The sequence below is a fragment of the Mytilus edulis genome, chromosome 6 (assembly GCF_963676685.1).
Source record: "Mytilus edulis chromosome 6, xbMytEdul2.2, whole genome shotgun sequence".
NCBI classification, from domain to species: Eukaryota; Metazoa; Mollusca; class Bivalvia; order Mytilida; family Mytilidae; genus Mytilus; species Mytilus edulis.
This window is the reverse complement of record NC_092349.1, coordinates 89,894,455-89,920,312: the sequence shown is the minus strand read 5'-3', so window position 1 is coordinate 89,920,312 and position 25,858 is coordinate 89,894,455. Positions and strand designations below refer to the sequence as shown.

Sequence of the window (25,858 nt, the reverse complement as noted above, 5' to 3'; positions counted from 1 at the left end):
TCCCAAATTCATGTATTTGGTTTTAATGTTATATTTGTTATTCTCGTGGGATTTTGTCTGATGCTTGGTCCGTTTCTGTGTGTGTTACATTTTAGTGTTGTGTCGTTATTTAATGCGTTTCCCTTGGTTTTAGTTTGTTATCCCGATTTTGTTTTTTGTCCATGGATTTATGAGTTTTGAACAGTGGTATACTACTGTTGCCTTTATTTAGAAGCCAGTTTGGTTCAAGTTTGTCAAAATAAGCTTGCAATATCACAAACTAGTCAAAACATTTACTAAATTAATCATCGGTATAAGGAAATAATTCGTAACAAATGATATAACATTAACTCAATGTAACCGTAGCCTCAATATATTCCGGTTCCTTACCCAACTTTCCATTCCGGCAATTAGACTCCAATGTAACAATAATATTTTTATTATTGTTACATTTACATGTAACCGTAGCCAGTGCCTATTTTTTAAGGGGCCAGCTGAAGGACGCCTACGGGTGCCGGGGTATTTCTCGCTGCATTGAAGACCCATTGGTTGCCTTCGGCTGTTGATTGATATATGTTCGAGTTGTTGTCGCTTTGACATATTCCCCTTTTCCTTTCTCAATTTTAAAAAAGGCAGTGTCTGCGCGTACCCGCATGCGGGTACGAATAGTCAAATTGCCGTTCTAGGCTGCGCGTACCCACATCCGGTTTTCTAATAAAAGGCCATCGAATCGGGAATGAAACGTGAAATATGTAAGAAAATTATCGATAGTATAGGGATTTCGTGTAGAACGAGTAGAGAATATGAAAAAATAATATTTTCAAATTGTATTTATTAATTAAAATTAAATGCACAATGATGGAAAATGAAACTGTACAGTCCCTGAAAAGAAAAAAGTAAAATAAAACTACTAAAATTAAAGCTGGAGTTTATAAAAATCAGAGACATATAATACAATTGTATTATATGGAGACATATAATACAATTGTATTATATGGAGACGTCTCTGTAAAAATTAAAGAAGCAAGTTATAATATCAATTTAAACCAATTACAAAAGATTCATGTAACTAATTAAGATTTGGAACACATTTTACATATCAAATATGATTGTTTTGGCACGGATTTCAACCCGGCTGCACATTTCAAATGTTGCCAGCCTCCGTTCACGTTTCATTAATCATTATAACTTGCTTCTTTAAATTTTAATTTTTATAAACTCATGCTTTAATTTTAGTAGTTTTATATATTTTAAAATTTTAGTTTCTGTTTAACATTTTACTTAAAGATTATTTTAAAATATCATATGGGTATATTTTTAATTTATAAAAAAAATATTCTTTAAATTTGCATTAAAATTTTATAATAGTATTAATTTCTATCATGTTTTTCTTTTAGGGACCAAGGATTTGTATAGTTATACAAATCCTTGCAGGGACTGTACAGGTTCATTTGCCACCATTGTGCAATTAATTTTGCAATGATTATTATGTATCATTATTTAATAAATACAATTTGAAAATATTATTTTTCATACTTTTCACTCGTTTTACACGATATCCCCATTTTATCGATAATTTTCGTAGATATTTCACGTTTTATACCCGATCCAATGGCATTTTATTAGAAAATCGGATGTGGGTACGCGCAGCCTAGAACGGCAATTTGACTATTCGTACCCGCATGTGGGTACGCGCAGACACTGCCTTTAAAAAACAGCGATGCTGTAGATTTTTTTTCACTTGCAAGTGAATAATTCGACTTTATTGAATCCGTAGAATAATTAAGATAGACTTGCTAGACGCAGGAATACCTACATATTAGATATACTGTTCCCAGCTAGACGTCATAATTATTTAGATATACGATAGATGATCATTGATTATTTCAACCTTTTTTTCAAATTAAAATTAAAAAAATCAAACACACCACTGATCAGGGGAGATAATGACATTTGTCTTGAAAAAAAATTGCGGGAAAAAATGTAAACAGAGAGGTCAGAGGAAGTTCAGTTTCCCCGGTTATTAGGATCAAGAAATCTATAGGTAAACATTTAGAACTGGCAAAAAGATGATAGCACAAGGTTTGAAAATACACGTGAATGAGTATGAAACACTTAGTGTTGTCCTTATAACGACGATTCATGATCAGGCACGTAAATTATAACAATGTGACATGAACAAATGTCAATGGTTAAAAATATCTGATAATCTGTAATCACATGAATGAGTACCACCATAAGTCAACTCGTACCATTTATACCATTGCAAACCATACAAAATCATTCCGGCGCAATCTTGTACAATAAAAATATCAGAGATATATAAAATAGAAGATGTGGTATGATTGTCAATGAGACATAACTCTCCACAAGACACCAAAATGACACAGAAATTAACAACTATAAGTTATAGCATGGCCTTCAACAATGAGCATACCACATAGTCCGCTATATAAGGCCCCGAAATGGCATTGTAAAACAATTCAAACAAGACAAGTCAACTAACGACCTTATTTAAAAAAAAAAATTAATGAAAAAAAATATGTAACATTCAAACAAACAACAACCACTGAATTACAGATTCCTGACTTGGGACAGGCACATACATACATGTATGTATATCACAACTTTTATGACAAAGGAACATGACTTCAGTTTAGATCAAGGATTGTATAGGAAGACTATATATAAATCCTTGGTCAGATATATAGCCAGTTAAAAGTCTATTATAATACAGGGCTTTCCAAAGAAGCCGGTACACGGCGGATTTCCGCCGTCTACAGTGACTTCAAGTGCCGGCTACTTCACTGACAAAAATATAAATTCAAAAAGAAAAAAAATCTCTTTTTCAAATGTTTACAGGTAGCCGAGAGATGTATTATTGCAAAGTCGCGGTCACGATAAACAAAGATGAAAAGTCAGTGTTTACCTTGGTCTAAATATAATTCACATGAATTCAGGTCACTGATTGGTTGTCTATTTAAAGTCAGAATTCATCGTTTCTTTTCAAAGATAACAAGAGAGACGTTCTAGTGGTCATTGACAGATAACAATACATCAATAGAGACGTTCAGATGGTCATTAACTCGTTGGTTTTGGCTTTTAGAATGTGAAGTTCAAGACAATCAGACAAATAAAAGAAAGTGTAGTAGATCATGTTATTCAGAATCTGGAAAACAGTATCTTTAAGTTTTGAAGTTAATTTTTCAAAGCCTACGTGGTGTTCAGAGAATCAAGGTCAAAAACGAAAGTAGAATATTGTTGACTATCTAGACCACAAATAAATAACATTTCCAAATGATTTATGTATCTGACTTATTGAACAGTTTACAAAAAAAGAGAATATCAGAGGATATATCAATTTTCTGACAAAGCTTGAGAAATAATTGTATGATTTAAATACTTGTAAATCAGTCCTTGGAGAAAAAGGGGTTGGTTTGTTTACAAATGCACGTAGATATGCAAAATAAATCGATGAAGATTTCTAACAAATCTAATTATTATATAAATAAAACTCCTGTAGAAGCAAATGAATTTTAAGCATTAGGTAAAGAAAAAAAACCCAAACCCAAACCATTCAAGATTTTTTTTTTCCTTTCATAAAAAAATGGTCATTTGAAAGATGAAAATAGGTCGCCGAACACATGTTACAGCCGCCAATAATTGTAATTTAGCCTACTACAGTAGACTCCGCCCAATCGGATACACAAAATGTCAGCTAAAAATATCGGATTACCAGATATATTCAATTAGACGATGAATGTATATTCATTGAATATTCTGCAATTATAAGTAGATCTAATCCTGAGATGTTACTAACCCTGACAATTGCTTAATATGTGAAAGGGTTAGATGAAGCTGGGGGTGATTTTTATCAGTTGCATCACCATGACAAATAGATTCAAACCATTTGAAGTAAAAGGGCATGTATTTCACATGACAAAGGAAACCAATGAAAAAAGACAAAAATTTGATAATTTCATTTCCTGTCAGAAAAACATTGAAAATATCCAATCGTACATGGTTTTGAACCAAATTACCAGAATATTCTTATCAGATTTGTCGATATATTCTTATATCCAATATTCGATTACACGATGCAATTAACATTAAACATATAGGGAATGGTTTGGTGTTTTGAAATAATATTACAATAGCCGATATATTTGTCTAGCCGATATCCGATTAGGTGGAGTCTACTGTAATGCATATGTTTTTTTTTTATATATAATCAAATATTTTATTGTCATATAAACTTTACAGTTTGTGACCAACATATATTAATACAATAAACACAATAAACATATATACATACATATTAAACATACAAAATATCAACAGCATTAAAATTTATAACAACAAACAAGTTGTTAAGAGTCCCCTGCCCTCTGTTCTAATGACTTTTTCAAGAAGGATCCTAACTTATTTGTTTGTAAAGGCGATGATGGATTTAGTAAATAATGATTTTTTTCTTCTTCATTTAAATGATTAAAGTTATTATTTTCTGTACATATGTGATGAGAAAAGTCATTTCTTAGAGTTTTATTATACTCACAATATAGTAAAAAATGTTTCTCATCCTCTAGTATTTTACATTTATGGCAAAGACGTTCCTCTCTTGGGATTTTAAAATATCTCCCAATAACTCAAGGGATAGTTTTCATTATAAAACTTATGTACATATACTTTTTTCTGAAGAAAATTCTTCTAATATGTTCCTATTTAGAAGAAGTTTACTTTATTTTAATTGCTTCCTCGACATATTTTCCGTATGCAAAGTGACCTCAGTGTGAACCATCTCGTACAAATCTGGTGATCGCTATACACATGGATGTCCTTAAAATAAACTACTATCTGATTGTACATGTTAAACAGGTGCTCAGTATCCATGCCTTTTTGGTTGATAGTTGATTGGGTGACAATCGTTTTTAAACTTTGGCTTCAAAACACGAGCTTTAATTAACTGCCATATTTTCAAAACAACCATGACTGATTGAAAAAAAATTGACGATTAAACGAAATTTATGCAAAAAAAATGATAAAATCGTGCACAGAAGACTAATTTAAGTTTATGACCTTTGTATGCATTGGTTAAAGAATTAGAATAACATTATTTTTCAACGGTCACTTGTTTATTATGACTTTAAGATTATATGAACATTTTGAAAGAACTGTCTTTACATACATTGTGTAAACATGTTGAAGAAACATATGACATACTTATTTTTAATTGTGTATCTGTATATATATAGATGTCAACAAAAAGAAAACATGAAGTACCAGATCAACAGGAGCCAAAGAGGAGACATACTGAGGTACCAGGGCAACAGGCTCTAAAAAGGAAACATACTGAGATACCAGGGCAACAGGTTCTAAAAAGGAAACATACTGAGGTACCAGGGCAACAGGAACCTGTAAGGAAGAAAGTCTTTGACCATATCTATGGAAATAAATTCTGGGGTCCATATTTATCAGAAAGACAGTGGTGTACTGTAAGAGAGGAAACATTAAGAAACTGGTAATATACAATATATTGTAGTTAACTTTTAATATACTTACCAATACATACATATATCTATGGAAATAAATTCTGGGGTCCATATTTATCAGAGAGACAGTGGTGTACTGTTAGAGAGGAAACATTAATTAGGAAACTGGTAATATACAATATATTGTAGTTAACTTTTAATAAACTTACCAATACATACATATATCTATGGAAATAAATTCTGGGGTCCATATTTATCAGAGAGACAGTGGTGTACTGTAAGAGAGGAAACATTAGAAAACTGGTAATATACAATATATTGTAGTTAACTTTTATTATACTTACCAATACATACATATATCTATGGAAATAAATTCTGGGGTCCATATTTATCAGAGAGACAGTGGTGTACTGTTAGAGAGGAAACATTAGGAAACTGGTAATATACAATATTGTAGTTAACTTTTAATATACTTACCAATACATACATTATTATTATCAGACATATATCTATGGAAATAAATTCTGGGGTCCATATTTATCAGAGAGACAGTGGTGTACTGTTAGAGAGGAAACATTAGGAAACTGGTAATATACAATATATTGTAGTTAACTTTTAATATACTTACCAATACATACATTATTATTATCAGACATATATCTATGGAAATAAATTCTGGGGTCCATATTTATCAGAGAGACAGTGGTGTACTGTTAGAGAGGAAACATTAGGAAACTGGTAATATACAATATATTGTAGTTAACTTTTAATATACTTACCAATACATACATATATCTATGGAAATAAATTCTGGGGTCCATATTTATCAGAGAGACAGTGGTGTACTGTAAGAGAGGAAACATTAGGAAACTGGTAATATACAATATATTGTCGTTAACTTTTAATATACTTACCAATACATACATATATCTATGGAAATTAATTCTGGGGTCCATATTTATCAGAGAGACAGTGGTGTACTGTAAGAGAGGAAACATTAGGAAACTGGTAATATACAATATATTGTAGTTAACTTTTAATATACTTACCAATACATACATATATCTATGGAAATAAATTCTGGGGTCCATATTTATCAGAGAGACAGTGGTGTACTGTTAGAGAGGACACATTAGGAAACTGGTAATATACAATATATTGTAGTTAACTTTTAATATACTTACCAATACATACATATATCTATGGAAATAAATTCTGGGGTCCATATTTATCAGAGAGACAGTGGTGTACTGTAAGAGAGGACACATTAGGAAACTGGTAATATACAATATATTGTAGTTAACTTTTAAAATACTTACCAATACATACATTATTATTATCAGACATATATCTATGGAAATAAATTCTGGGGTCCATATTTATCAGAGAGACAGTGGTGTACTGTTAGAGAGGAAACATTAGGAAACTGGTAATATACAATATATTGTCGTTAACTTTTAATATACTAACCAATACATACATATATCTATGGAAATAAATTCTGGGGTCCATATTTATCAGAGAGACAGTGGTGTACTGTAAGAGAGGAAACATTAGGAAACTGGTAATATACAATATATTGTAGTTAACTTTTAATATACTTACCAATACATACATATATCTATGGAAATAAATTCTGGGGTCCATATTTATCAGAGAGACAGTGGTGTACTGTTAGAGAGGAAACATTAATTAGGAAACTGGTAATATACAATATATTGTAGTTAACTTTTAATAAACTTACCAATACATACATATATCTATGGAAATAAATTCTGGGGTCCATATTTATCAGAGAGACAGTGGTGTACTGTAAGAGAGGAAACATTAGAAAACTGGTAATATACAATATATTGTAGTTAACTTTTAATATACTTACCAATACATACATATATCTATGGAAATAAATTCTGCGGTCCATATTTATCAGAGAGACAGTGGTGTACTGTTAGAGAGGAAACATTAGGAAACTGGTAATATACAATATTGTAGTTAACTTTTAATATACTTACCAATACATACATATATCTATGGAAATAAATTCTGGGGTCCATATTTATCAGAGAGACAGTGGTGTACTGTTAGAGAGGAAACATTAGGAAACTGGTAATATACAATATATTGTAGTTAACTTTTAATATACTTACCAATACATACATTATTATTATCAGACATATATCTATGGAAATAAATTCTGGGGTCCATATTTATCAGAGAGACAGTGGTGTATTGTTAGAGAGGAAACATTAGGAAACTGGTAATATACAATATATTGTAGTTAACTTTTAATATACTTACCAATACATACATATATCTATGGAAATAAATTCTGGGGTCCATATTTATCAGAGAGACAGTGGTGTACTGTTAGAGAGGAAACATTAGGAAACTGGTAATATACAATATATTGTCGTTAACTTTTAATATACTTACCAATACATACATATATCTATTGAAATAAATTCTGGGGTCCATATTTATCAGAGAGACAGTGGTGTACTGTTAGAGAGGAAACATTAGGAAACTGGTAATATACAATATATTGTCGTTAACTTTTAATATACTTACCAATACATACATATATCTATGGAAATAAATTCTGGGGTCCATATTTATCAGAGAGACAGTGGTGTACTGTAAGAGAGGAAACATTAGAAAACTGGTAATATACAATATATTGTAGTTAACTTTTAATATACTTACCAATACATACATATATCTATGGAAATAAATTCTGGGGTTCATTTTTATCAGAGAGACAGTTGTGTACTGTTAGAGAGGACACATTAGGAAACTGGTAATATACAATATATTGTAGTTAACTTTTAATATACTTACCAATACATACATATATCTATGGAAATAAATTCTGGGGTCCATATTTATCAGAGAGACAGTGGTGTACTGTTAGAGAGGACACATTAGGAAACTGGTAATATACAATATATTGTAGTTAACTTTTAATATACTTACCAATACATACATTATTATTATCAGACATATATCTATGGAAATAAATTCTGGGGTCCATATTTATCAGAGAGACAGTGGTGTACTGTTAGAGAGGAAACATTAGGAAACTGGTAATATACAATATATTGTCGTTAACTTTTAATATACTAACCAATACATACATATATCTATGGAAATAAATTCTGGGGTCCATATTTATCAGAGAGACAGTGGTGTACTGTTAGAGAGGAAACATAAGGAAACTGGTAATATACAATATATTGTAGTTAACTTTTAATATACTTACCAATACATACATTATTATTATCAGACATATATCTATGGAAATAAATTCTGGGGTCCATATTTATCAGAGAGACAGTGGTGTACTGTAAGAGAGGAAACATTAGGAAACTGGTAATATACAATATATTGTAGTTAACTTTTAATATTCTTACCAATACATACATATATCTATGGAAATAAATTCTGGGGTCCATATTTATCAGAGAGACAGTGGTGTACTGTTAGAGAGGAAACATAAGGAAACTGGTAATATACAATATATTGTAGTTAACTTTTAATATACTTACCAATACATACATAATCTATGGAAATAAATTCTGGGGTCCATATTTATCAGAGAGACAGTGGTGTACTGTTAGAGAGGAAACATTAGGAAACTGGTAATATACAATATATTGTAGTTAACTTTTAATATACTTACCAATACATACATAATCTATGGAAATAAATTCTGGGGTCCATATTTATCAGAGAGACAGTGGTGTACTGTTAGAGAGGAAACATTAGGAAACTGGTAATATACAATATATTGTAGTTAACTTTTAATATGCTTACCAATACATACATTATTATTATCAGACATATATCTATGGAAATAAATTCTGGGGTCCATATTTATCAGAGAGACAGTGGTGTACTGTTAGAGAGGAAACATTAGGAAACTGGTAATATACAATATATTGTAGTTGACTTTTAATATACTTACCAATACATACATATATCTATGGAAATAAATTCTGGGGTCAATATTTATCAGAGAGACAGTGGTGTACTGTTAGAGAGGAAACATTAATTAGGAAACTGGTAATATACAATATATTGTAGTTAACTTTTAATATACTTACCAATACATACATATATCTATGGAAATAAATTCTGGGGTCCATATTTATCAGAGAGACAGTGGTGTACTGTTAGAGAGGAAACATTAATTAGGAAACTGGTAATATACAATATATTGTAGTTAACTTTGAATATACTTACCAATACATACATATATCTATGGAAATAAATTCTGGGGTCCATATTTATCAGAGAGACAGTGGTGTACAGTTAGAGAGGAAACATTAGGAAACTGGTAATATACAATATATTGTAGTTAACTTTTAATATACTTACCAATACATACATATATCTATGGAAATAAATTCTGGGGTCCATATTTATCAGAGAGACAGTTGTGTACTGTTAGGGAGGACACATTAGGAAACTGGTAATATACAATATATTGTAGTTAACTTTTAATATACTTACCAATACATACATATATCTATGGAAATAAATTCTGGGGTCCATATTTATCAGAGAGACAGTGGTGTACTGTTAGAGAGGAAACATTAGGATACTGGTAATATACAATATATTGTAGTTAACTTTTAATATACTTACCAATACATACATTATTATTATCAGACATATATCTATGGAAATAAATTCTGAGGTCCATATTTATCAGAGAGACAGTGGTGTACTGTTAGAGAGGAAACATTAGGAAACTGGTAATATACAATATATTGTAGTTAACTTTTAATATACTTACCAATACATACATATATCTATGGAAATAAATTCTGGGGTCCATATTTATCAGAGAGACAGTGGTGTACTGTTAGAGAGGAAACATTAGGAAACTGGTAATATACAATATATTGTCGTTAACTTTTAATATACTTACCAATACATACATATATCTATGGAAATAAATTCTGGGGTCCATATTTATCAGAGAGACAGTGGTGTACTGTAAGAGAGGAAACATTAGGAAACTGGTAATATACAATATATTGTAGTTAACTTTTAATATACTTACCAATACATACATATATCTATGGAAATAAATTCTGGGGTCCATATTTATCAGAGAGACAGTGGTGTACTGTTAGAGAGGACACATTAGGAAACTGGTAATATACAATATATTGTAGTTAACTTTTAATATACTTACCAATACATACATATATCTATGGAAATAAATTCTGGGGTCCATATTTATCAGAGAGACAGTGGTGTTCTGTTATAGAGGACACATTAGGAAACTGGTAATATACAATATATTGTAGTTAACTTTTAATATACTTACCAATACATACATATATCTATGGAAATAAATTATGGGGTCCATATTTATCAGAGAGACAGTGGTGTACTGTTAGAGAGGACACATTAGGAAACTGGTAATATACAATATATTGTAGTTAACTGGTAATATACTTACCAATACATACATATATCTATGGAAATAAATTATGGGGTCCATATTTATCAGAGAGACAGTGGTGTACTGTTAGAGAGGACACATTAGGAAACTGGTAATATACAATATATTGTAGTTAACTTTTAATATACTTACCAATACATACATATATCTATGGAAATAAATTCTGGGGTCCATATTTATCAGAGAGACAGTGGTGTACTGTTAGAGCGGAAACATTAGGAAACTGGTAATATACAATATATTGTAGTTAACTTTTAATATACTTACCAATACATACATATATCTATGGAAATAAATTCTGGGGTCCATATTTATCAGAGAGACAGTGGTGTACTGTTAGAGAGGAAACATTAGGAAACTGGTAATATACAATATATTGTAGTTAACTTTTAATATACTTACCAATACATACATATATCTATGGAAATAAATTCTGGTGTCCATATTTATCAGAGAGACAGTGGTGTACAGTTAGAGAGGAAACATTAGGAAACTGGTAATATACAATATATTGTAGTTAACTTTTAATATACTTACCAATACATACATATATATATCTATGGAAATAAATTCTGGGGTCCATATTTATCAGAGAGACAGTGGTGTACTGTTAGAGAGGAAACATTAGGAAACTGGTAATATACAATATATTGTAGTTAACTTTTAATATACTTACCAATACATACATATATCTATGGAAATAAATTCTGGGGTCCATATTTATCAGAGAGACAGTGGTGTACTGTTAGAGAGGACACATTAGGAAACTGGTAATATACAATATATTGTAGTTAACTTTTAATATACTTACCAATACATACATATATCTATGGAAATAAATTCTGGGGTCCATATTTATCAGAGAGACAGTGGTGTACTGTTAGAGAGGACACATTAGGAAACTGGTAATATACAATATATTGTAGTTAACTGGTAATATACTTACCAATACATACATATATCTATGGAAATAAATTCTGGGGTCCATATTTATCAGAGAGACAGTGGTGTACTGTTAGAGAGGAAACATTAGGAAACTGGTAATATACAATATAGTGTAGTTAACTGGTAATATACAATATAGTGTAGTTAACTGGTAATATACAATATATTGTAGTTAACTGGTAATATACAATATAGTGTAGTTAACTGGTAATATACAATATAGTGTAGTTAACTGGTAATAAACAATATAGTGTAGTTAACTGGTAATATACAACATAGTGTAGTTAACTAGTAATATACAATATAGTGTAGTTAACTTTAAATATTAAGATAATGCAGATGTGAGTTTAACTTACCAATACATACATATATCTATGGAAAGCCAACAGGGTCAAAATTCTTAATACCTAAAGTTTCAATGTGCAAATTGTCAATGTGTAAGTTGTCAATGTGTAAGTTGTCAATGTGCAAGTTGTCAATGTGTAAGTTGTCAATGTGTAAGTTGTCAATGTGTAAGTTGTTAATTTGTAAGTTGTCAATGTGTAAATTGTCAATGTGCAAGTTGTAAATGTGCAAGTTGTCAATGTGTAAATTGTCAATGTGCAAGTTGTCAATGTGCAAGTTGTCAATGTGCAAGTTGTCAATGTGCAAGTTGTCAATGTGTAAGTTGTTAATTTGTAAGTTGTCAATGTGTAAATTGTCAATGTGCAAGTTGTCAATGTGCAAGTTGTCAATGTGCAAGTTGTCAATGTGTAAGTTGTCAATGTGTAAGTTGTCAATGTGTAAGTTGTCAATGTGTAAGTTGTCAATGTGTAAGTTGTTAATTTGTAAGTTGTCAATGTGTAAATTGTCAATGTGTAAGTTGTCAATGTGTAAGTTGTCAATGTGCAAGTTGTCAATGTGTAAGTTGTCAATGTGTAAGTTGTCAATGTGTAAGTTGTTAATTTGTAAGTTGTCAATGTGTAAATTGTCAATGTGCAAGTTGTCAATGTATAAATTGTCAATGTGTAAGTTGTCAATGTGTAAGTTGTCAATGTGCAAGTTGTCAATGTGTAAATTGTCAATGTGAAAGTTGTCAATGTGTAAGTTGTCAATGTGTAAGTTGTCAATGTGCAAGTTGTCAATGTGTAAGTTGTCAATGTGTAAGTTGTCAATGTGCAAGTTGTCAATGTGTAAGTTGTCAATGTGTAAGTTGTCAATGTGTAAGTTGTTAATTTGTAAGTTGTCAATGTGTAAATTGTCAATGTGCAAGTTGTCAATGTGCAAGTTGTCAATGTGTAAATTGTCAATGTGCAAGTTGTCAATGTGCAAGTTGTCAATGTGCAAGTTGTCAATGTGCAAGTTGTCAATGTGTAAGTTGTTAATTTGTAAGTTGTCAATGTGTAAGTTGTCAATGTGTAAGTTGTCAATGTGCAAGTTGTCAATGTGTAAATTGTCAATGTGTAAGTTGTCAATGTGTAAGTTGTCAATGTGTAAGTTGTCAATGTATAAATTGTCAATGTGTAAGTTGTCAATGTGTAAGTTGTCAATGTGCAAGTTGTCAATGTGTAAATTGTCAATGTATAAATTGTCAATTGGTAAATTGTCAATTTGTAACATGTATTTTTGTAATTTCAGAATTCCTAATTGGTAAATTGACAAATTGTAACTGACAAGTATATACCTTTTTTATTTTAAATTCTTAATTGGTAAATTGTCAAGGTGTATATTGATGTTTTGTAACTTGTAACACGTCGATTCGTTAAATGTCAATGTGTGAAATGTCATTGTTGTATTCCCCGTTATGCTAACAATCATAATGACGACAGATAACCAAAAATATACAAATTGACAATTTACCAATAAGAAATTTTGAAATCATACAGATCATACAAGATACAAATTGACAATTTACAAATTAAGAATTTTGATATGATGAACATACAAAATACAGATTATGCCCTCTCAGATTATAGAATTCTTATATTACAGTTGGGAAAGTACATCCTATGGGGAGATAACTCTTGATAGTTATAGATGGGGAGAGGACGGTATATTTGGTCTGTCTGATGAACAACATCAACTTTGTATGGGACTGTCTTTGTGGAATGGCAAAGATTCTGTTGTAAAAGAAAGATTTTTTGGACTAACAGGACCACAGGTAATTAGATACTGTTACCTAACAATTATACAGCTGGAGAACAAATATGCAGCTTTCAGACGTGAAATGTAGTTAAAAAGTAGTATATAGAGATAAAACCTACCAACCATTTTATTACCTGACGTAGGGGCATTATGTTTTTTGGTCTGGGGTCGTTCGTTCATCTGTCCATCCGTCTGTCTGTCCCGCTTCAGGTTAAAGTTTTGGTCAGGGTAGTTTTTGATGAAGTTGAAGTACAATATTAATCAACTTGAAACTTAGTACACATGATCTTTTTAATTTTATTGCCAAATTAGACTTTTGACTCCAATTGCATGGTCCACTGAACATAGAAAATGAGAGTTGGTGTGGGGCATCTGTGTACTATGGACACACTCTTGTTGTGTAAATTCTTCCTAAGATTAGTTTAGATTTTCAAATCAGATATCAAATTTCTTTACATTCTTTCAATTTGTAGAATTTACCTTTGTTAAGAAGAGTTGTTTCAGCTTTAGAATTTTGATTGCTTAAAATACTACTCCTTTCAAAAAAGTCTGTGATTGTTATCAAGTGTTATTTGATTATTGTTATCAAGTGTTATTATATGACTATAAATTTTCTGTTTTCTCATTGGCTAAAAGCATAGGAAATCCTCTTTAATAAAACATTATATTCACCGCGGCAAAAATCACGAGAGGTTAATATAAGATTTGGAACAGCGTCCGTGTACCTAAATATAGAAACGGGGAATTCTTGTTAGCTATTTAAGGGATGTATAAATAAAATGGTTTTTAATTGAACGACCGAATAAATATCAACCAATCAGCGCTCTCAACATAAAATCGTTTCCATCTCACAGACGACAGTTACATGTTTCCGGCAACAAAATATGGTTGGAGCAGCAGAAGTAGCCACTGAAAAACGCTTTTCATCGTTAAATAATGAGGAAATTAAGAAGATTTTGATAGAAAAGGATTCTAAAAATACTCGCTTAAATATGCCTAAAAATCAAATCCCAAGCATAAAATAAAAACAGTCTAGGCAAAATACCACCTAACCAAGGATATTTCACAATCTAAAAATATTAAAAGATGACACTGAGAACTTAAGAGTCATATAATAAAGCAATTGTTGACTTTTGATATCAGTTGATAAAATGATTTCTCTAATTCTATGGAAATTTATCCCTTTGCGAACCCATTGTATAAAAAAATTTAATCAACATGTGGTTGCTGGTGATCTCAAAAGATCATTGGATGATTTTAAGGGTCATGACCTTTTCAGCTAACTGGATGAATCAAAAGTTGATAACAGGTGTTAATGAAATTGACAACTTCGTGCAATGTGAAAGGCACTTGAAGGGGATTTTCGGTTAACAAAAAAAGAAAATGTCTTTTTAATCATTAGAGAAACAGATTCTTACATAGTTACTCGTGGATTATCGGATTTATCCAATCTCGATAGTTAAATTATAAATTTTAAAGTCCTCACCGAGGCGGCTCGGAATTTAAAATTGATAATTTAACTATATACAATGTGACAGCAAACCATAAACAAAGAAAACCAATAAACACTCTGACAGGTAAATCTCAAGGTCAATAGGTTAATCTCTAGGTCAATGTTTCAGGGTAATCATGGAGAGGATGTGAAAGAGCTGTATTTCTACTTGGACAATGATCCTGACCACAGATACATGAAGGCCTTATATTTGTATCCTCAGACTGAATTTCCATACACAGAACTTATAGAACAAAACAAGGGGAGATCACCGAGACAATCAGAATATGAGATACTGGACACCGGTTTGTAAATTGGATACTTTAGATTCATTATAATTTTATACTTTTTCTTATTTTTGGAAATTTTGTGGGACAAGGTAAATCATGAATTTTAGGGTTTGAAAAAATACACTCAATAGCAAGTCAAGCATTCATGAATTTTTTTTTTTTCATTTTTCTACAGAACTTGGCTCCTTCCCAAATTTATATTTACAGTTAAACATAGACCCCTGGTACTGTAAGGCTTTAATATTATGTTACCTGACAGCAAGCTGAATGGGAAACCAGTGTTTTAAACTTTGATATTGTCCTACAGTCATCTTCAGTGATTCCCTATATAATCAACCAAATTTTTCCAAGAAGGGGGGTGGCCCACCAGGCCCCCTGGATCTGGATCCGCCTATGTCCTGCTGGAAGTCACTATACTCCCAAAATTCATACATCACTTATATTAACAAGTTCAAAAGTAAACAGCAATAGATGATTGATAATTGAACTCCACATTTCACCATTATCACCATTATATAAATATTATTCATATGACTATGCAATAGCTGTAGAAAAAATTTGGTTTTTGAAAAAAAGTTTTTTTTATATTCAAATGTTTATGTTGATTTTCTTTCTTTCTTGTTATTAAGGGTTTCTCATATAACTATGTTGTATTTTGCAGGTTTGTTTGATGACAGCCATTGGCAAATTATGTGTTTCATTTACCTGTATTGTATTTTTCAGGTGTGTTTGATGACGGCCATTGGCAGATTGTGTGTTTCTCATTTACCTGTATTGTATTTTTCAGGTGTGATTGATCATGTTGATGATGACCATTGGCATTTACCTGTATTGTATTTTTCAGGTGTGTTTGATGAAGGCCATTGGTAGATTATGTGTTTCTCATTTACCTGTATTGTATTTTGCAGGTTTGTTTGATGACAGCCATTGGCAAATTATGTGTTTCATTTACCTGTATTGTATTTTTCAGGTGTGTTTGATGACGGCCATTGGCAGATTGTGTGTTTCTCATTTACCTGTATTGTATTTTTCAGGTGTGATTGATCATGTTGATGATGACCATTGGCATTTACCTGTATTGTATTTTTCAGGTGTGTTTGATGAAGGCCATTGGTAGATTATGTGTTTCTCATTTACCTGTATTGTATTTTTCAGGTGTGTTTGATGATGGCCATTGGCAGATTATGTATTTTTCATTTACCTGTATTGTATTTTTCAGGTGTGTTTGATGATGGCCATTGGCAGATTGTGTGTTTCTCATTTACCTGTATTGTATTTTTCAGGTGTGATTGATCATGTTGATGATGGCCATTGGCATTTACCTGTATTGTATTTTTCAGGTGTGTTTGATGAAGGCCATTGGTAGATTATATGTTTCTCATTTACCTGTATTGTATTTTTCAGGTGTGTTTGATGACGGCCATTAGCAGATTTTGTGTTTTTCATTTACCTGTATTGTATTTTTTAGGTGTGTTTGATGACGGCCATTGGCAGATTATGTGTTTCTTTTATACCTGTATTGTATTTTTTAGGTGTGTTTGATGACGGCCATTGGCAGATTATGGTTGAGTATACCAAACCTGAAAATGACACCATTCTGTGTAGATATACAGTAAACAATATAAGTAATGAAGTCCAAAGGCTCAACTTGTCTCCAAAGTTTTGGTTTAGGTAGAGTAACCAATCTGTATGTCACTAACTTCTGCCAATAAAGGCACACCTCGACTTATTGGGAGTTATAGTTATCATCCACTAAGGAAATATACACACGGATATTAAATAGTAAAAAACTATAACTGATCTAAAGTCCTCCACCAATAAAAAGGAAAATTTACATAACACAATGTATCCACTATATCAATGTCTCCTTAGTAAGATAAAATTATTTACACTTTAACTTTAAGCAGGGCTAAAACATATGAAATTACTAGGTATCTTAAAGTATAAAACACATGGGATTGTGGGCGGTACCAAGATGCAAACATTGTACTTTGCAAGCTTTCTAATAGTTCTGTTTAGTTGGAATTTCAAAAAGTTGCTATCTTTTAGCATGAAGCTTGTGGCATAACAATCAAAATACAGAAAACATAACATAAAACCTGTGTCTAAAATGTTGTTTTAGATACAGCAATCACTCACAATACATGAAGCAAAATACTAAACCTATTACAATATAGGGATCATAACTCCAAACCTACTGGTCATGTCAGTAAATTGTTGATAAGAAACAGGAACCAAAGTTCTGCAAAACCAAAGGCAGAACATAAAACCTGTCAGTAAATTGCTGCTTCTGGACGATTTTTGGCATTTTGCATGTGTTAGCCATAGACCGACTCTTAAGTATAAATGAATCAAATTAGAAAAGTCTGACATGAAGATGAACCAAAGAAAGCAATTTTCACTTCCTGGTTCAGATTGGTCACTGGTTCTATCGTTAGAGTTCCAAAGAAATATTAAAGAATTTTTATCAAAAGGTCAACATAATACATTGTATGCTTTTTAATTTCAAAGTACATTTAGATCTATTTATCCTGAATATTAATCTCATTATCAATCCAAGAAAAACAACTATTTTCAATTAAAATGATATTATAATTTGAAGAAATGTATTTGTTGAAAACATTCTTTCAAGTTTTTTTATAAAAGCGCTAACTCAAATGACTTTTTGGAACGATTGAAAATAACTTCATTGACAAGTCTAAAAAGTAACTCACCTATTAAAAAACACAAGAGAGTGATAATTTTTTTATAAATGATGAAATTGTGCATTCATGTTTAATCTGATATAACATGTACACTCCTTCACATAATGTTTATTTTCAGATATGAATATGATGCCAAACAAATGAGTAATGCCCCCTGTTTTCAGGTCAAAGGTGATGAACAAGCTGTTTCTGTCAGTTATCAGTTAGGCAAGTTTATTATATTTATTCAAGTTTATTGTGACAGAGAGATAATGAGTATAAACCTTGTAAGTAGAAGGTGTTGTAGGTATGAGTCAAGAGACAGCAACCCACATTTATACAATTAACACATCAGCAAGATTCATCATTCAACACAATTAAATAAATCCGTACTGAACAGAAGTTTTTATACAAAAAAAACAACACAATAAAATATTTAGCAATCTTTTTTAAGAGTAAAAAGATGAATATCACTGAGACAGAGCACAATCATTTCATTGACTTTTTAAAAAATATTAAACTCATGATTTTCTGTGTTTTAGGTGAATTCTGTTTAAATTTTTCAAAATCAAGTTCAGGTCAATCTCCAGAAATAGAATTGAAGAGGAACCATTCAAATACAAGTAAGATATGTTTAGATGAGGAAATGTGGTATGATTGCTAATGAGACAATTATTTACCAGAGAACATATGACAACCATCTTATGGCATTATCAGTATGCCTTCTTATTTGAGTGTGGTCTCTTTTAAAATTTGAGATGTTAAATCTGATGCCTTGTGTAGAAATGTCCACACATTCTACTTGGGAAAGAAAGATTGCAAAGGATGCATGAAATATTTGCCTCTGGACTTCAAGTAAACATTCACCAATCAATCAAACAAAATGCTTTCATCAATTTTATAAATTTATTCAAAAGGCAAACATGATTTTATAATCTTCCATGACGATATATTCCAAGGTGAACACGAATTTATGACTGTAAACAAAATAACATCCATAAAATCCAGCATGATTTTGTATCTGCAACTAAAGGTTGATTAAAACAAACACCTTATAATTCATGTGTAAATTTTCTTTAGAAATATCACAGAAAATAAGGTTCTATTAGAGGTATGACAGCAATTTCCCCTCAATGAGATCTCTTATTTTGAAGGTATAAAAATATTAAGGTGGTACCCAACACTTTCACTTAAATTAATTTGGCCCGTTTAATTTTCATAAAATTTTGTTAAAGTATTTACTTTGACCTTTGAACAAAAATATAAAAATTTCAAAAAATTTGAACCAACTGTTTTCTCAGAAAAAATACACTGGTAATATAGGCAGTTTGACAAACATGTATTTTTATCATTGAGACGCTTAATATTCCCTTATCAACACAACGTCATTAAAACGGTTAGCTGATTTTACAGAGTTATCTCCCTGTAGTGTTAGGTACCACCTTAATGTGATTTTAATTGTGTCCTTTAGAGTCAAAATAAATATAAATGATTATCTGCTATAACTGTATAATATATTGTGCAGTTACTCAGTTTTATTTCTTTCAGAGCCAGACTGTTGCTATGCAGCATACAAACTTGAAGTAGAACCTGGTGGACATGATATAATAGAATGGGAATTATTACCTATAGAAAAAGATTCTTACCTTGACAATAGTTCTAATGTTATACAGGAATGGAAGATTAAAGCTGAGACATTTTATAATTCAGTAGGTATAGTTGGTTTATTTTAGATATTGTGTCACATGACATTGTCTAGTTGGGGCATATCTTCTGCTGTCTTCATCTTTCGTGCCACATGTAATTATACAAAACTCTTTGGAAAAGGGTTTTGCAGAAGACATCCAAGTTTGAACAGCTTGTATTCTACAGCCATGAAGTTGTTCATCTACTGTGAATTCACTTATTTTAGTGGGTATCAATTTTTCGTGGATTGCTGAAAACTTCGTGGATATTTGATTTCGAGGATTTGCTAATTTCTGTACACACAACCTATTGAAAATATGTTATTCGTTGAACATTTGAATTTGTGGTTCACATGTTCCCACAGATACCACTAAAAAATCAGTATCCAACAAATATTAATGAATCCACAGTATGTGAATTTTTTATCAGTGTGATTTTTGAGGTTTCCCATACAAAGGCATGGACTTTCCTGACATGGACAGAACACAACAAAATTTGCACATATTCACTTGCTTTTTCAACTTTTATCTGAGTGAAATTTTGTTTGGTTTGGGCCAAGTGAATTTTTCTCTTCACTTCACATCTGTTATTTTTTACTATTTGTTTTACCCTCTGAAACAGTTCGACTAATGAAAAAGTCATCCTTGGAGAAAAGAGTTTAAATAATGTGTCTGATAATCCTGCCTACCTCCTACCAACATGGCTACCTAGGCTAAAAAAAGAAACATAAGTTTGAGATGCAAGAATAATATTGTTTAAATCTTGAAACTGTTACAGATGGTAAAAATCTGGCATGGTCAAAAATCTTAAAAATGTCAAAATATACATTTCAGACATGCATTTTGAGTTTTTATACAACCGCGAAAAAAATTGTGGTCAAATATTGGTATGACGTGGTCTTCGTCAATGTCTGTGTCATCAAAAGAAACATGGTTTCTAGACAACAACCTTAATATAAGTTATTGGATCTCTATGAAATTTAAACACAAAGTTTGAAACCACAAAAGTAAGGTTGGGGTTGATTTTTGGGTTATGGTTTAAACAGTTTAGGAATTAGGGGCCCAAAAGGAGTCAAAATAAGCATTTTTCTAGTTTCCAGACAATAACTTGTGTGTTAGTGTATGAGTCTTCTGAAATTGCACCACAAGGTTCCATATCACAAAGGGAAGGCTAGGATTGAGTTTGGGGGTAATTGCCCCAAATGTTCTGGAATAAGGGGCTGAAAAGGGGCAAAAAACAAGTAATTTTCTAGTTTAAAGACAATAACTTGTGTTTAAGTGTATTGTTCTCTCTGAAATTGTAATGTAAGTTATTACAACACAAAGGGAAGGCTGGGAGTGAATATTGGGGGTAATTGCCCCAAATTTTTAGGAATTAGGGGCCAAAAACAAGCATTTTTCTAGTTTCCAGACAATTTCTTGAGGTCAAGTGTATGGATTTCCATGTAGTTGTACTGCAAGGTACCATACCACAAAAGGGAAAGCTGGGATTGAGTTTGGGGGTAATTACTGAAAAGGGGTTAAAAAACAATAGGGGGGGGGGGGCTAATTTTTTTGTTCATGATTTTTTTTTTTTTATTTTCTTCTTAAAATTTATATTTCTTAATCATATATTAAAGCAAATAATACTGATGTGGCAGGATTTACACCAAATATGAGGTGTAAATTATTATATGAAGTATTGCATTTGTGCAATAGCAGGAATTTTCAATTACATAGTACTAGGCTATAGCACTAGAAATCTTCAATTATTGCATAGTATTGAGCAATAGCAACAAATCTTCTATAGGACAGTATTGCGCAATAAAAATATCATCAATTGCACAGTAATGCACAACAGCAAGAAATCTTCAATTGCTCAGTATTGCCCAACAGCAAAATACAACCAAATATCAGAAAACTTCAATTTCAAAGTAACAGTATTGCACAATACCAAGAATTATTCAATTGCACAGTAATGCGCAATAGAAAGAAATCTTATATTGCACAGTATTGCGAAATAGCACAGTATAAGGCAGTTGCACAATATTTTACAATATCACAGCAAAGAAACCTAGATTATGTCAAAAAATTGATCACAGTTCAAATTCAGACAGTATCAAGATTGAAAAATGTGTCCAAACTTGCACCGACTGTTCAGGGTTGGACCTCTGTGATCGTATCAGGCTGCTCTCAGCGAAGCATTTTATTCTGTAATTGTTTGTAGCTTTTTGTTTTTATTTTGTAGCTGTTTGATTGTCAATGGTCAGACCAAGAAAAGAGTGTTGCTAAGGGAGCATGGGCAGGACTTCTGTGGAATAAACAGTTTTATTATTATGATGTTGATGAGTGGTATAACAGAGGACAAGCTACAGGTAATAAAACAGGTATTTATATTTTACCTATAATAAGTGAATAACAGAAGAGTGACAGAAGGGTGATTTAAAAAAAAAGGGAAAGTACAGAATTCAATGGCAGATCCAGACATTTTCATGTGGGGGCCCACTGACTGCCTAAGAAGGGTCCTGCTCTAATCATGCTTCAGTGGTTTTTAACAGGAATTACCAGAAATATTGGACACATATCAAACTTCACTTGTCAAAAACATAACAAAAATCAAAACATGCATCTAAAATTAGGAATTTTACGGTACCATTTTAAAATATGATATAGAAGTAAGAATATAAAAGTCTTTTCTTAACTCTGTGTAGCATAAACCTAGATAATATGCATTCACCAATGAAAGTTGATTTGTTTAGATAGAAATATAATTTATTGTAGTTAAACCTGGAAACTGGGATGTAATGGAAAGAAATATAAAATGGAGAAAACATTTCAAAGCTAAAGATATCTTATCTGTTCCTGATAAATGGGAATTCCCATGGGTACGTTTTTTTGCACCATGAGTTTTAGAAAATTTTACTACTAATCTATAAAATAAAATTACTTGATGTATATTCAGCAGTTTGACATTGGTGAGTTGTACAGAATTAACTTAATACTTTCGTCATATATAACTCCAATACTACTGAACAATGGGACAGCAACCCAAAGAAACAAATAATCAAAAGATGTCTCAAGGTCATAATTCTTGTTGCCTTTATAAAATCTAGCTTGTCCTTAGTATAATAAGGTCTTGAATATATTCCACAGAGAATATTACAGATCTTCAACTAACTTTAAACTCTAAAATATGAGTCATAAAACATCTATATTTAAATTAATTTAATCTAAGAAATATATATATACCCCTGCTTTAAAAAAAAGGGGGGTATACTGCTTTACCTCTGTCTGTCCTTCCGTCAGTCCGTCCGTCCCATGAATATTTTTCGTTGCATTTTTCTCAGAAACTACAATACAAGGATTTCTGAAATTAAGTTTCAGGGTTTATCTAGATCAGCTTTACCATGTGATGCGTTTTCAGATTGATCACTTGACAACTTCCTGTTTACCGAACACTTGTATGATTTTACACATGATAGCCAAGTTGAAAATTTTCGTCCCATTTTTCTCAGGAACTAGAATCATGACAATACAAGGATTTCTGAAATTTGGTTTCAGGATTTATATAAGTCGATCAGCTTTACAGTGTGATGCGTTTTCAGATTCATCACTCGACAACTTCCTGTTTACCAAACACTTACATTTTTTTACACTATTAGTATTATCCACTTGCTGCGGGGGTATCATCAGTGAGCAGTAGCTCGCAGATTCACTTGTTCATTTTGCTACAATTGTCTCCAGATGATTAATCTGATTCAGTTAGTTATTCAGTGATTACTTTTCTATTCCAGTTTTCTACATGAGGATACATGTTTCAAGATAATTATTCTGATTCAGTTTGTTATTCAGTGATTACTTTTCTATTCCAGCTTTCTACATGAGGACACATGTTTTCAGATGATTATTCTGATTTAGTTTGTTATTCAGTGATTACTTTTCTACTCTAGTTTTCCACATGAGGACATATGTTTTCAGATGATTATTCTGATTTAGTTTGTTATTCAGTGATTACTTTTCTACTCTAGTTTTCTACATGAGGACACATGTTTTCAGATGATTATTCTGATTTAGTTTGTTATTCAATGACTACTTTTCTGTTACAGTTTTCTACATGGGACACATGTTTCCAGATAATTAATCTGATTCAGTTTGTTATTCAGTGATTACTTTTCTATCCCAGTTTGCCACATGAAACACATGTTTCCAGATGATTATAATGATTTACTTTGTTATTTAGTGATTACTTTTCTATTTCAGTTTGCTACATGGGACACATATTTCCAGATAATTAATCTGATTCAGTTTGTTATTCAGTGATTACTTTTCTATTCCAGTTTGCCACTTGGGACACATGTTTCGAGATGATATCATTTTGTCGTCTTGATCCTGACTTTGCCAAGCATCAATTACTCCTATTGTTATCAGAGAGATACATGTCACCAGAAGGACAGGTTCCTATAATTCTTTAACTAATAAATAATTGTTTGTTAAAAGTTCAGTTAATAGACCCCTTATCTTTTGTACGGTTATAGCAGAAAGATTGAATTTATCTTTTCTGACTGCAATTCTTTGAAATGACTTTATGTGATTCATTTTTTACAGTAACACATGCAAATTATAGTTTCTGTACCATAAAATGCATATATATTTAATTCATGGTTGTCTTACAGATATCATGTGACCTTGATATGAATATTGGGGTCTACTTCAATGTGACAGCAACCCAATAACAGACTCAGACTGAACATATTCTTGAGGCACTATTATACAGGGGTAAGTCTTCATTTCAAAATATTATGCATTTATTTTTAGTTACCAGGATGTGAGTTTAACTTTGATGACAATAATCCACCTATTCATGCATGGACAAGTCTAAAGGTGTTCCAAATGACTGGAGGGACTGATTTAAACTTCTTATTCAACTCGTACTGTAAACTTCAGAAGAACTATAACTGGTAAGTATGTCTTAATGTATTAACTTTATTTAACTCTTACTGTTAATTTCAACTAATTTGATTTGTTTAGGATTGGTCACATGTTGATCTATATTTTGGAAGGAAGATAGAAAACAGTGAATAGCAAAAAGCATATTGCACAGTAATTTTTAGAATATCTAAAAACCGATATACTTTGTGTCGTCATGTCATGAATTTCATAACATTTTAATGTTAACAGTACTATAATTGTATTTATCCTGCAATTAGCCAACTATTGTACAAATAACAAGTATACAAATAAAGTCTACTGTTACCCAACTTCCATGTTGATTGAGCCATTATATAAGTATTTTTGTTTCCTGACCAGTTTATCTTAGGATCCTCTTCGCTGTCCGCATTTCAACTAAGTAGATTTCTTTGAGAAGTTAGAGACAATGATTTAGATTTTAATAACTAAATTTTCAAGTGTTATGAGCAATTTCAGGATAATCACAATCAGGGGTCGAAATTAGCGCTAGTCCGGTAGTCCAGGACTAGTAAAATTTGCATCGGACCAGTAGTTTTTGTCAGCTGCATGGTGGTCCGGCGGACCAGTAGAAACTTGTCAATAAAAATCACTGATTGCTTCGAAATCTCCGTTTGTTTAAAAAACAATTTACCTGTGAAATCAATTACACGGTATTGGGGGGTATTATAATTGATTAAGTTAATTAATATCTCGGGTTAGCGTCCTTCACAACAATATAAAATGTGGAAATTTTTGGAAGGAGTTAAA

The 25,858-nt window shown here is 31.4% G+C and overlaps 1 protein-coding gene across 1 annotated transcript in view; it reads left to right on the top strand.

The window, feature by feature from the left end:
• The first annotated feature begins 11,908 nt into the window (after positions 1-11,908).
• Positions 11,909-25,858, top strand: part of LOC139528859 (uncharacterized) — a 34,814-nt gene continuing 20,864 nt past the window's right edge. Inside the window, exons 1-11 of the mRNA XM_071325073.1 lie at positions 11,909-11,984; positions 13,861-14,029; positions 15,636-15,810; positions 17,328-17,466; positions 18,619-18,707; positions 19,022-19,102; positions 20,028-20,188; positions 22,392-22,518; positions 22,925-23,028; positions 24,481-24,597; positions 24,959-25,101. Of these exons, the coding sequence (XP_071181174.1) occupies positions 13,958-14,029; positions 15,636-15,810; positions 17,328-17,466; positions 18,619-18,707; positions 19,022-19,102; positions 20,028-20,188; positions 22,392-22,518; positions 22,925-23,028; positions 24,481-24,597; positions 24,959-25,101 (1,208 nt within the window). The 5' untranslated portion in view covers positions 11,909-11,984; positions 13,861-13,957. The remainder of the gene's footprint in view (positions 11,985-13,860; positions 14,030-15,635; positions 15,811-17,327; positions 17,467-18,618; positions 18,708-19,021; positions 19,103-20,027; positions 20,189-22,391; positions 22,519-22,924; positions 23,029-24,480; positions 24,598-24,958; positions 25,102-25,858) is intronic.